At 32.8% G+C, this 14901-nt stretch overlaps 1 protein-coding gene and 1 pseudogene across 1 annotated transcript; both read left to right on the forward strand.

Moving 5' to 3' along the window:
• The first annotated feature begins 7257 nt into the window (after positions 1-7257).
• LOC120629460 lies at positions 7258-8759 on the forward strand (annotated as a pseudogene).
• A 1379-nt stretch (positions 8760-10138) lies between these two features.
• LOC120629461 (probable tubulin polyglutamylase TTLL1) lies at positions 10139-11434 on the forward strand. The gene has a single exon (XM_039898402.1). It carries the CDS (start codon positions 10139-10141, stop codon positions 11432-11434), a length of 1296 nt encoding a protein of 431 aa, XP_039754336.1.
• The last annotated feature ends 3467 nt before the right edge of the window (positions 11435-14901 follow it).

Consider the following 14901-nt stretch of genomic DNA (forward strand, 5'->3'; position numbering starts at 1 on the left):
TGGGCTAGAGTGAAGTCTGAACACCTGACCGTGTCCGTAGTAAGTCCTCATGAAGTCAGAAATCGGACCCTAATCTTTGCTGATGAAGACTGTGCAACTGTGGTCACAGATGTACAATGAAAGCTTATTAAAAAGCATGCCGTTGGCATCTTTTGGGTACGGAACCCTAAAAAGAGTCGTCTCGATCAAGCTGTGTATATCGAGAATAGCACGGCTCATATATAAATAAACCAGTATGCATATATTGCTACGATTGATTTTACGCGATTGAAGCACGCCATAGACTGAGGCAAAATATTCTAAATTCAAGCACGTATTCAGAAAATTTCAGACTGCGCCGTATTACATGTTTCACGTGAAACAAGTTTCGAGTTAAAACTTCCATACATTTTTATGCTGCGAAATTGGAAAGAACCAAGTTGGAACGAATACACCTTAAAACTTAAAATAGAATTACGTTTTCCACGTTATGTCAGAAACTTTAAATGAATAAAACACGAAACCCTATTGAAGATAAAAGACCGACACGTGCATAGTCCCTACGCTACGCGACGCGTACCTAATAAAATGATAGCAGTAACTTGATTTTATTTTTTCATGTTATGTTAGGGCTGTATCTGATTTCTTTCGATAAAAACTATGGCAATGGGTTACTTGAAAACTATGAAAATTTCGGTTTCACAGATAAGTCTAAGAGACAGTAAAAAATGTACATCTAAAGCCTGTGAAGTATTATTTCGGTTTTTTTTTTTACACGCTGTATAGAAGCAGGCGTAAGTTCAGGACATAGTTCATTCTACTTATACAAATTTTAATATGAATCTCACAATACACATAAGCAAAAAAAATTGTGTGTCTGTAAAGTAACTTCTGAAAAGTTAACAGACATTATAAGAGGCTTTGAGACATAAAATATCTTACTACATTTGTTTGAGATAAAATAAAATTGGCGATACTTGTTTATCGGGAGTCCCAAAACCAGAACGTGCAAAATCACCTGCAGTTTAACGTTATTAAAACAAAATAAAGTCTGAACTGAACTGACCAAAAACCTGCACGGCAGCATGGTCAACGCTTCCTGTCCATTTTGCATATAGAAAGCTTCAACTCTGTAGTAATGATATTTTGCAAGCTCGCTCATTAAAGTGCAAATTACCAGAAAATGCTCACCGCACAAACGCTGCTGTATGCGCTTTTACTTAGCACTTTTTGCTTATTTTTATGAATTCAACATGAAACTTCAAAGTTTTTAAAAGGTTTATAATAAATGTTAGCTATTTCTCAAGATTTTTTATTAACTTATAAAACAAAGATGACTAAGACTGGTTCTAGCAGTCCATGCATAGTAATTAATCAGTTGATTAAAAAAAATCATTACGGCATTTCAAAGACTAAAAACTGTGGCACCATAAATTACCACCAATTTTCTTGAATTACATCATTTTTTAATTTTACTTTGTGTTTCTTAATGATTATATAAAAAAACCTACCTTCGCTCTGGTTCTTCGCATTTTTCTTTAATTTAAATAGATAATATGACAAATGGATAAATAATGCTTTTAGGTATAGTATTTATTCACGATGGTAATATATATTTATTAATTCAGTTTTAATATTACTAGAATGTTAAAAACGCTCGGACCCTCTATGGGACAAATGGACAAAATAAAATAGAATTCAATTCAAATATCAAAAAAATATGTTTCACAAAGGTGGAAAATGTAATTTTAGCAACAAAAATAATATTTAAATAATATTCCCGACGGGCCAGCTTTACCATCCAAGTGCGGTACAAATGATCTCATTTAGTACGGTGAAAATGAAAAATATAACCTAACGATAAAAAACCCGCGTAGGTTGTTTTAAAAATTTTGTTTATTTTTTTACCTGGAATATAATAAAAAGGTAGGTACATGATATTACTATTTTGTGATACTTATAGACATCATTTATTACAGAAGTCACTAATGGTCTGACAACCTTACTAGGTGTAGGAATAAAAGAATACAGGGTGTGGCTGATAAGAAATAGTCAGAATATTTATGCTAAATAATGATCTAGAGATTTGGGAATTGTTGTTTTTGTTTGTTTGAAGTCTTTATTACAACCACACATATTTTATACAAAATTTAAGTTTTAAACTACTTGTCTGTGTGTATTCAAAAGTTAAGATAAGTTATCTACTGGTGTAAGATTATCCATTTTTCAAAACACATCTCCATAAAAAGACATACTCCCTACCATATTGTATTAGGTATCACATTCACACACACGGTTACAACGAATTTTTCTAGGTATGTAGATCAGTTATTAATCTATCCATTTATATACCCAGTTCGTTATGGGAAATAACTATATACACTTATAGAAGCTTTAATGAATAATCCCTCCCAAATGGGAGCTAGTTTAGTAATTGGACGTGATCAATTATATTTCTATTTGGCACCGATACGGCTAAGTATTGCAATACTTTGTTGCTCGACTCATTACTATTTGTTTAGGAACACTAACCACATATTCATTTCTTTATTTATTTTTTTATAAATATGGGGCTGTATATACTTAATGTGTTATTATATTATATTGCTGGCACAATCAAAAAGCAGCGAACTGTAAAAGGGAGCTGGATATGTCACGTGTGTCATAAAAAGTATGGGCAGATGGAGAGCAGAGAGGTAACCGAACTCTAAAATGTAGCAGCATCGGCTATCCACAGCTTGATAAAAAATAATGGGCACCAAGAAGAAGCCGTGAACGAATGACTAATAAACCTTCACTATCCAACACAGAAAAAAAAAACAGAAAATAAGAATACGTAGACGTGGTTTAGACTATGATCTGGAACTTGCAATCTGGACCGAAATTGCATTTGGTTGACAATGGTGATAACAATTAGGGTTATTTTTACATTAAGAAGAAGAAGAAGAAGAAACACATTATTGCACGTATAACATACAGGAAAAGAAACAGTAAGGAGTATACAGTATGTAGACATGCAATGGCGGCCTTATTGCTGCAAGCAATCTCTTACAGGCAACCTTTGTAGATAGGACTTACAGCAAGAGAACGGGATAGTGCCAAGAGTGTTGATAGATATACATAAATACCAAAATTTAAAGATACATATACATATACATTTATAATTTAAATAAAAACATTAATATAACGTATGTAGATTTTTCCAGTGCTTTGTGGTGATAGCCTAGAGGTTAGGAATCCATCTTTGCAGGGCACTGAGTTCAATCTCCGGCATGCTCCTCTAACTTTAATATTGTGCGTCTTAGCAATTCAACTAGTGGACTACTGTGCCCTTCTTAATTTGAGAGACCTCTGATGAAAGCCGGTAATAGCTATTAATAATAACGATAATGTGCAGATAAATAGTTATAAGTCTAGCTTTTACTCACTCTTAAATCCTTTTTCTTTTTTTTTAAAAAGCAATGTTTATTTGTGTATTTAATACAAAAAGAACACATGGATTTTTGATATCGATTATTATCTAGACTGCGCAGTATGATTTACTAAAGTAAAAAAAAAAAAATTGTTTTGACTCAGTAATCCTGTTATTCGCATTTTACTTACTGTCTTGTACAAACGCGGTGCGCATTTGCCATGATAAATATCCATGGAATGCACATAAATTTACTCGCCTCGCTGGCTTTGTCGTAGGATTAGGAAAATATTTATGTCGCATAATTATTTTCTGCCACCATTATAGGCTCTATCCAATATGTTTTAATATTTATGTATTCGATCAATAAAATACCAGCTTAGTTATCTACAGAACCTAGTAGAGAATGCGCCCTGTTTTGGTTTTAAACTGGTGGTTATTTATTAAAGTTGATCTTTTAAAATATTGAATTTAATTTTCGAACACACATTTATTTAGTTTGCAAAGCTTTTTCGGACGCTTAGCCCAAACACGTTGGCTATTCAAATATTGCCAATTTACTAAAAACACTCCTCATTCTGTCAGTGTAACTTATTTGATACTTTTATCTGACTGACAGCACATCTAGTATATTACTGATCGAAGATTTACTGTTTCTAGGGAACAATAGATTATTTAACATAAGAAATTTAATCTTTTCAATTATCTTATTTAATAATTGACGGCCGAGTGGCGCAGTGAGCAGCGATCCTGATTTCTGAGTCCCGAGGTTCGATGGGGTTCGATTCCCACAACTGGAAAATGTTTGTGTGGTGGACTTGAATGTTTTTCAGTGTCTGGGTGTTTATCTGTATATTATAAGTATTTTTGTGTATTATATTTATAAAAAAAAAAAAAATATTCATCAGCTATCTCAGTACCCATAACACAAGCTACGCTCACTTTGGGGCTAGATGGCGATGTGTGTATTGTCGTAGTATATTTATTTATTTAATTAAACTTTAATCTTTTTAATTTAAGCAACTTTAATTTTATATATTTATAATTATAAATCAACAAAATAATATTTTTGGTAATATAGAGAGAAAGCGAGGGTTTAAAATATACACACACAACCCTGCTTCAACGCAGGTTGGCTGTTTTTAATTGTTATAATCACGCAAAAGGTTTAGTAAGTACTCTGAAGCACAAGTGCAGATTACTCCGATATAGGCTCCAGGCTGGTGCACAGAATTTTAAAAGGAAACTCCAATAACAACATTTTTGTACGATCCGGAAAGGGAACCTACGCATAAAGCTATGTAACCAGACAACGATGCAGTTTCATTAGTTTATAACATAATCCCAAAGTTTAATTCTGTGTGCATACAAGACTTAATAATTCCGGCTTCATTGTATATAGGAAATATGACACAATGAGCTGCAGCTTATACGTGAAACATAATAATTTATGCTAACAGTTCATTAAAGTTTCTGCTAATTCTACAAACTTCATTTTGTAGCTCCTTGTTTAAATGAAAAGTGGGAGTTACTTGCACAAAACGTTGCATTCGCTTGTTGTGCAAATTTACTTCCCTATAGCTTTTAGCGCAAAGCTAGCCGCACACTAGGCAGCCTGAATGTTGTCGGTAGGCACACAGTGGCAGATTAATTATTCATCACCTATTTGCTATCAGCCAGCCAATGACAAGAAATTTTGTTTTAGAATGTAAAATATGTCTTGTTATTTCGACTGTTTTGTGTTACAAAACAAAACTTTGTATCACTCAAGGTTCACGCACAAGTACGCAAGTTCTACAGAGTTGAATATTATATAAACCAAGAGTATGATTGACTTTGCTGTCTGTTATACGGCACGAAACATTAAATTTTCGGAACTATGTTTGTTTTTTTTCCTTTAGCAGCAAGTGATATTAAATTGCTTGATTAAACATATTTCGCCGTATTCGGTGAGTTTAATTTTGCATTGCGTAGATTCATTTAGGTAAAAAAAAAAAATTATACTAAAGAAGTGAGTAATTAAAGAAAATAATATAGATACTATAGAGCAGTTTGGGGTGATTAAAGATACAATTTCGTGGTACAATAATTTTTTAATCCATCTCGTAAGGTTTAGGCAGCGTTTGTAATGTAAAAGCACAAAAATGAGTTTCTTACGACACATTTTTCACATTACAAATATGTGATTTTCTTTGCTTTTCTTAACCATAATTTGTATACTACACATTACAAACAAAAATGTCATTAAGCGCGTCGCAGGTAGTCGCTGGACCCGAGCAGCATAAAAACGTGGAATTTGGAAATCTATGTCCAGCAGTGGATCGGTTCATATGATGATGACTACATTATAAACCTTGATCTTAAATCACTCAATCTATTGCTGAAACTACATTAAAATCCGTTGCGTAGTATTAAAGATCTATGTAAAGAATATGTATGTACCTATTACGAAAGTCAGTACTTATAACTAAAAAACAATTTTAAATTTAAAACCATCAATTTGGCAGAATTTCATGATATACAATAAAAAATACTAGAGTTTATTGTTCATTGAATTTTGTATTAATTGTTTTATATCCATATGTTTGTTCCGGCCAAAGGACCGTTTTTTACAAGCAGGTAGAGGATTAGAGCGGTAAAATGGGCTACTGGGTGGAATGGTGGGCCCATGATTTGACAATTATAGAAATTAATATTCTCAAGTTTCTTTTACAGTATTGATAAACGACTAAGACACCGGGAGGCATCTTTGCATCGTTCGAGTCCATGTAGGACTGAAGTGTATCGAAAATGCACCCGTATTTATGTCAAAATACCCACAAACTCAATGTCATGAACATTGGTTATTAATCAAATATAATTTTAATGGTGTCTTGAAAACTATCTATTAATTAATTAATAATTATTAGGGTATTTGTAAAATCCTAATAAATTTAATAAAATATCTGACAAATATGAATGTTAGAGTAACAGTATTGTTATTTAAATTACCCTTTAATTTAATTTGTGCAATGGAATCAAGAAAAAAATATATTTCTGCACAACAATGTATAAAATATTCTTAAGCAATTTTAAATATGTCGGCATTATTGAATGAAGATGATTCCATTTGCCAAATTACTTGTATTTTTGTAAGTTCCTGATTTATAGGGTCGACTTGAACAAATTTGAAAGGTAATGTCGGGTCAAGTGGAGCCGGTGTGACCTCATTTATCTCAGTCAGGCCCTTGCCCCAGGTAGGCTATTAATATAGCTTCAGACTTATCGCGATACATTTTTGTGCAAAATACATAAACTGGTATAAATATTATGTTAGGGTTCACAAATTGCAATAAAATATAGAATATACAAATAATGAATTCAGTTATATGTATTACAGTACCTGTGGTTGATAGGGTCACAGGCGTGCTTTGGATTGGGATGCGACTTGCTTTGAGACTTTAATTCGTTGATGATTGGGCACGAAACAATACATTATTTACTCCATTTGTTTATTTCGTATTCTTTATATTTTTGAGGTTTCTTTTATTTTTATTTTTTTTATTTATGTATTTATAGTAGAGTATTTGTATGTTTATATGTTTGTATATATGTATGGAATATATATTATATTTTTGTAAATATCTTTAATATGTTATGTTTAATATGTACTATGTTATATGTTTATTTTAGGTTAATTAAGTTTAAAATCCAAATTTTTCACTAATGTTTGTTGTACCACCTACTAATTTCGTATAGTATTTTCTTGTATGATTTTGGTTGCCTGGAAGAGATCGCTATTTAGCGATAAGGCCGCCACATTGTACGTTCTACCTTATTGTGCTGTTGTATTTGTGATATAAAGTGTATTCATTCATTCATGCATTATGTCGTGTCCCGAAAATTGCTCTGTACGTCTGTGACCCAGACTTATTTAGACCAACGGCTAATAGTGCTAAGGTTTTAGATAGCATCCTCCACGCTATTTGTACCATCTACTGGGAACGCCAATCCGTCTGCCCAGAGTGGTGATTAGGGGCTAATTTTCCATATGGAGAGGACATGTTCAGCAGTGGACTGTTATATGCTATTGATGAAATATTATTTACAGTAAGTAGGCACTATTTAGTAGAGTAAGCCATTTTTGTTTGAATATAATTAATGTTTCATTTCATATTACTTTGTAATAATACCTAGTTAATCAAATAATTCATACTTAATATAATATTATTATGTTATTAGATTTAAAGCTTATGAGGGCTTAGTCGTAAATATTCTTATGTTGATATAATATACACGTATGACTAATGAAAGATTTAACGAAATTGCTATCGCCAAAATTGTGGTATACGATAAGCATTAATAAAGTATTAATAAAAACCTCGATTATATTCCTACCAGGAAATTGTCCAAGATTATTTATTACGCTAGAAACCTTCCTTTAATAAATTTATTCCTTTCAAACCCTTAATTCGTTCCTAGCTGTTGATTTATGAGACAAATTAAATGGTAACTTCCCAGCTTCAATAATAAACGCAATTAGCAGACTAAGTTGATCTTTTGTCTGAATAAAAGCATTCATTTAATTTGTTAACCCTTTATGACTGCTTAAAATGTTCATTCGAGAATAGAAGTATACTTTACGTTTAAATAATTTAAATGTCAGATACAGTGTGCTACTGTAAAGGGAGCAGCTGGCTAATACCTGTATAACTTTACTAAATTTTGTTTTGGCTTGGTTGCAAAACTATATACAATAGGAGCTTTGTGATGTTTTGAATTATAAAACATATACCATAAAGTAAAAATACTAATTAAGATTTATAAATATTATAGGACTAGAATATTAATTGGTCGAGTACTCTAAGTTATCGAGCACTGTTTAATCTCAATACTAGACGTCGATTTTGAGATAATCAACTTATAAACAATTTGCCAAATCATTATGAGTTAGTGCGTAAAGACTTGTTAGTAAAATACGGTAATCCGCTTGCAGAAAAAAGTCAATCAATCTATTTAGTCGATTTTATTCTTACATTTTATGTTCTCCCTTTTGACTATAAATATATTCGTTGAGGAATATCGATAATATCTACAATCGACGAAGTCTCAAGGCGATGGCATATTTTTAATAAACAACTTAACGAAACTCAAGAAGTGGTCTCGGCAATCCAAGAAATACTTATCGTGTAATCTTTCAAGCAAAAATACTCGTATGTACGTTATATCTCGCTACATCCATAATCCGCTTTTGATCGGTGGAAAGAAATTAGATTTGAGAATTTACGTATTAGTGACATCATTTCGTTCTTTAAAAGCTTATATGCTTCGGAAAGGATTTTGCGGATTCTGGAAATTTGGAAAACACAGTGGAAAACAGTCTCAATAACTTAAAAGCTGTATTTGATAGAATCCTCAAATATAAACTTATCGATGATATTTTATACATTGTTTTGCCACCAAACGGAATTCCTGATGTCAGACGAAAAAAAAACTCCCAAGGCCACTGCTATTGGCGCTTTTGAAATACCTATTGATGAAGATTCTAGACATGAAAACACCATTTACAATGTGTTTTTATGTCTAGCATCTTTATCAATATTATGTATATTAGGTAATATATAATATTAGGTATTTATTTAAAAAAATACCAACATAGCTTCTAACATATAGATTTAATTATTATTTGCAATGTTTACTTTTGTCATTGTCTTTTATGATATTTTATATATTAAGTTTTAGTACATTTAGAACTAAATATATATAAAACTCGCTTTCTAAGTTAATATAAAACATTATAATAATATTACATCACAGTATTCCGAGATAAACTTCAGAGTCATTTCGGTAGGCAGGTACGTTTCAAAGCTTCAGGGCAGGATGTTTTTGAAGAGCTCTTGTAAAATAAGTTACTGTTATTTTATCCTTATGTCTGAAGTCTCTAAAATCAACAAACTTGCTATGATAAATGTCTGCATTCATTTAAACGCTTTTAAAAATCAATCTTTCGAATATTAACATATGATATCTTCATTATCTGTTTTTAGGCACAATTTAGCTAACCTACATAGTTATTTTTCGAATGATACTTAATTCAATGCGTTTCGATACAAATGTATATTTTTCAAATTTATTAAAAAAAGGAATAATACAATTTTTTGGTTTACGATATTTCCTCAATTTTTTAATATTTAAACAATATATTGTCTTTCTCTCAATTTAAAAACAATATTTGAAATTGTTTGTTTGTTTGGCCAAACATTCGCGATAAAGCAAATGAGTTTTTTGTAAATAGGTATATTATGATCTACTTTTTCATATTAGGCTTTAAAGAAAATTGTGTGGTTTTATTATTAGAGTTATGCTCCCCAATAGCAGTTATTACTTTTGTCGGTTGTTTGCTTGAAATAGCGTTGGTTTGCTTTGAATAACAATCAAATAAATATTTCTTAGTAATTACGTTGAAAGTAACTTTATAAATAAGTTATCAATTTTGTTTATTATCAATAATTTAACATCAAATATTACAATATTTCGATTATAGAAAATGTTTACTTTCCTAAAGAATATCATAACTTTACCAGGCGATATTAAATTCGCGGTTCATTTTACACAAGTCAGTATCGTTATTAGATCAATACGATCTTGGATACAATGTGATTAGATCGCCTCGGAAACGCCGTTTGGTGCCTTTCTTGCTATAGTAACCGCTCACGTACAGAAACGTGCCTAAACTATGTGGTAAATGAAATAATCTAAAGACATACAATGAATACTGAAGGGAAAAAAATGGCCGCAAGCCTTTACGGAAGGGTAAATGTGCCAATAGAAAGATGTCGAGTCAACTTTTGTACTGATATGGAAAAATCTGTTTTGATGAGTAATTTTGAAAGGCGCGGGTGGCATCAAGTTGGGCCCGACGATGAGTGGAACTTTTATTGGGCATCAACACAAACTTGCAGAAACTTGTTCAGCGTCGAGAGCGGCTATCGGATGAATGATAATCAAATAATCAATCATTTCCCTAACCATTACGAACTGTCGAGAAAAGACTTACTGGTGAAAAATATAAAAAGGTATCGAAAAGAATTGGAACGAGATGGAAGTCCTTTAGCCGAAAAAGCCGAGGTCGTGTTACATGGAGGGCAAGTTGTTACCCGTTATGTTCATCTAGATTTTATCCCAGTGACATTTGTTCTCCCAGCAGACTACAACATGTTTGTTGAGGAATACCGTAAATCACCCCAGAGTACGTGGATTATGAAACCCTGCGGAAAATCCCAGGGCACTGGTATATTTCTCATAAATAAACTGTCGAAACTGAAAAAATGGTCAAGGGAAGCGAAGGCCCCTTTTCACCCGCAGCTAAGTAAGGAAAGCTATGTTATATCTCGTTATATCGATAATCCTTTGCTTATCGGCAGCAAAAAGTTTGACCTGCGGCTATACGTATTAGTGACATCGTTCCGACCATTGAAAGCTTACCTTTTTCAACTGGGATTTTGTAGATTCTGTACAGTGAAATATGACACAAGTGTTACGGAGTTAGATAATATGTATGTGCATCTTACAAATGTCAGTGTACAGAAGCACGGGGGTGATTATAATAATATACACGGTGGAAAAATGAGTGTACAGAATTTGCGTTTGTTTTTGGAAGGTACCAGAGGTCGGGCTGTTACTGAAAAATTATTTGCCTCGATACAATGGCTTATTGTGCATTCTTTGAAAGCTGTATCATCTGTAATGGCAAATGACAGGCATTGTTTTGAGTGTTATGGATATGATATAATAATAGATAATCAGCTGAAACCCTGGTTGGTGGAAGTGAACGCTTCACCGTCTCTTACATCAACAACTGTAAATGATCGAATAATGAAGTATAAATTGATAGATAATATTTTGACAGCCGTACTGCCTCCTGATGGAATACCTGATGTGCGTTGGAACAAAGTGCCTAACCCAGAAGCTCTAGGGAACTTTGACTTGTTGATTGATGAAGACTTGATGGAAAAAGAAGAGTCAGCAAACTCAACTGGTCGAGGTGCAAAAAATAAAAAATAGTCTATTGTCATAATTTCATGATCTAAGCTTGTATTAAAAATATATAAATTTAAAATTAAAAAACCCCGGACTTTCATTTCATTATTCTACTAGTCAAGACCTTTCATTTGATATGTAGGAAGTTGTGAAAAAAATGTAATTGGACATTTTGACGTGGCGGCCATTTTGGATTTGAAATTTGTCTAAGTGTATTCTACTAGTCAAGCCATTTCATTTAGTGAACATTTTGTGAGAGTTGTGAAAAAAAATAAGTAATCCACCATTTTATTGGTGGCGGCAATCTTGGATCGTACTTCATCAAACATAGCTAACTACACTGCCTACAGCTTTCAAACAAAAACAAAATAAAATCGGTTCTTCCATTCGAGAAATACGGTGCCCACAGACACACTTACAAACACGTCAAAGTTGCTTCACTTTTAAATACAAACGTGTATTTAAAAATGATTTAAGATAATAAAGAATAATTGACGCAAGAATAATACTTTTTAGCAGTCTTATAATAACATTAGACCGTTAAAAAGTATCTATGAGTAGGTATGTATAGATTCGTTTTGTGGAAATATCATAACTTCGATGCGGTTCAATTTTATGACGATAAAACCGAAGAACGCTTTTAATGAAGTAGCAAACTCAGCGGAAACTCATAGCGCAATTGAATGGGGGATTATCTGATATTATCTGACATTTTTTAAAACTTTCATATCTTCTTTGGACTTAGCTCTGAAAATTTTCCCGATAGTACGTACTATAGGTGTTTTATTTTATATCAGCATCGACATCCTTAGGCTTCAGTATAGGGGTTCTTTTATATTTCTGGACGCAGGCTACCTCTTTCAGCGCTAACTTAAGACATTTAGAACTTTAACCTATCACGCTGCTCCACTACAGGCAAGCTGTAACTATTTTATTATTATCACATAGTTGTGATAATAACCAATAGGGACGGCTAAACCAGCTCTTCGAGGCCCTGGAAATCGACACCAGGGCCGTTCTTTGTTCGAAGAGCACGTTCTTCAGTGATCTGTAATATAACGTGCTTACAACTCAACCAACGAGGAATAAAGCATCAAATCCAAATTCAAACTCTAAATTCAATTATTTGAATTAGGCTTAATATAAGCACATTTGAAACGTCGAGTATGACTGTTAAAAGTGGTCCTACCACCGGTTCGGAAGGCAAATCCCACCGAGTAAGAGCCGGCCAAGAACTCAGCAGTTTGTCTTTTCCAACATCATTTTACAATTTTATAATCATTGTTCTATCTTGTGTGAGATGACAGCCGAGCGGCTTGCCTCCAAGCAACCTTATCAGTAGATATAAATTTTTTTTTTTTTAATTTATCGTGTTCAAAATAACATTAAAGTTTTTAAAACATAGACAACTTTAATAATGTTCACCGCATGGAATGAAAATAACTAAAAAGGTTTATTTAAATATTTTCTGTTCATCGCTTGAGACAAATTACCTAGGAGATAAATGAAGCCACATCGGATAAACGCTCATTAGTTTTTGCTTTTCTTTTCGTCTCTTAATAGCTCACTAGGGGGAGATTTTCTTTGAATAAAACGTAAATTAAAATTTTATCTTCTTTTTATTATTGAAAAAATTCAAAGATCTAAGCGTACAAACAGCAGAAGCTACTTTGTTAATATGTACAGATATTGTACCTACATGAAATCAAGCCATTGTAACCTGAAATTCTTTTCCAAGCAGGCAATTGAGCTTACAATAAGCTCACACTGAATGTACATATCAATACTCTATTCCTATGGTTTCCTATAAAAGGATTTTTGGCACACATGCGGAAAAAGACCCTTTTAACCCCGGATACCGAAATAGTGCTATACCGTCATAGTGAAAACACTGAAAGCATTTTGTGTCGCAGTTTAATAAACAGTTTGGTTTTTATTTTTTTTCCGAATAAAATATCTTGTTATATTTTCATTGCAGGTTTGCGCTGGGACACATTTTCAGTTGATAGTAAATTTTATTGTTTTCTTTTATATAATATACACTAGCGTAAGTCTGCAATCACACCAGATAGTGCAGCTTAAGGTATCTCGTCTAAAATCTTAAACTCTTCAAATTTCGATTATAAGGGACCCATATGTTGAGGGAAAGAAGGAAGTCGAAGGGGCGTGAGAGCTTGTTTAATACGCACCGCAAACTGTGTATATTAAAATGAGGAAAAAAAGCGCTTCCGACATGATGAAGGGATATCGAAATGTTGCAGACTCTTTCCATCCCAGGCAATTATAATATGATGGAAGAATGAAACTGGAAAGTCCAAATCAAAAATATCTTTATTCAAGTAGGCCCATAGATGGCACTTATGATGCGTATGTATTCAGCATACTCTGGAATGTATGAATGAATGAATGAATATACACTTTATTTACACACATCTACACTTTTATTGTACACCACAGAGAAAATTTACAGAGATACAAATACAACAGCACAATAAGGTAGAACGTACAATTTGGCGGCCTTATCGCTAAATAGCGATCTCTTCCAGGCAACCAAAGGCATACAAGAAAATGTTATAAGAAATAAGTAGGTGGTACAACAAACAAAATTAAATATTAGGACTTAAAACTAAATTAACATAAAAAAATAAATAATGTATCTTGTAGAATACCAATGAACTCCTAACTCCTCCCATAATGAAAGTGGTTAAGGCCGTAGTCCACCACGCTGGCCCAGTGCGAACTGGTGGACTCCGCACACCTTTGAGAACATTATGTGGAACTCTCAGGCGTGCAGGTTTCTTCACGATATTTTCCTTCTATATATATACTGTACTACTTTGCTCATTTAAAATGGCTACCAATGCGATCCTGTAGAACTTACAGGTTTTTTATCTTTTTATCTTGTAGGTACTTCATTATAAAAACGATTCACCTTTCTTTGTGGAACGTGCACTTTAATTTTGAGCTAACATTGATATCCTGTTGTGTATGACAATTCTTTCACAGTTAAATAAGTGTTTTACTTCAGAAATTACCTTCCGAGGGGCAAGTATCCTTAAAAGACAATTTCTGAACAAACACTCATAAACCTATGTATTTTTTTGTCCGTAGTCCATAGTCTAGTTAAAGTATAGAAACTTCTCAAATGCATTATTCTATTTCTCGTATTCTAATATCGTATCTAATAGGCTGCCACATTTCCTTTTTTTACTGTGTTAACTTTGATTGTCTTCACTTAGTGCAATATCTATCACTATATATTTATATTTATTTTACATTGTTTGTTTCATGAATTTAGAAAATCCGAATCAAATTGTATGAGATCAAATTAAAGAAAATACTAGGTAACAGTATCATCTAGGTATCAGTATACATCATACTTTAGAAAATATACCTAATCGGATAAGGGCTCAGGATTCAGGTATATTTCTTGCTGCTTTGGGTAAGCATCAGTTAGAGTGGACTGTTTTTGTGGGTCAGTGTCAATTCCG

The sequence above is a fragment of the Pararge aegeria genome, chromosome 14 (genome assembly GCF_905163445.1).
Source record: "Pararge aegeria chromosome 14, ilParAegt1.1, whole genome shotgun sequence".
NCBI classification, from domain to species: domain Eukaryota; kingdom Metazoa; phylum Arthropoda; class Insecta; order Lepidoptera; family Nymphalidae; genus Pararge; species Pararge aegeria.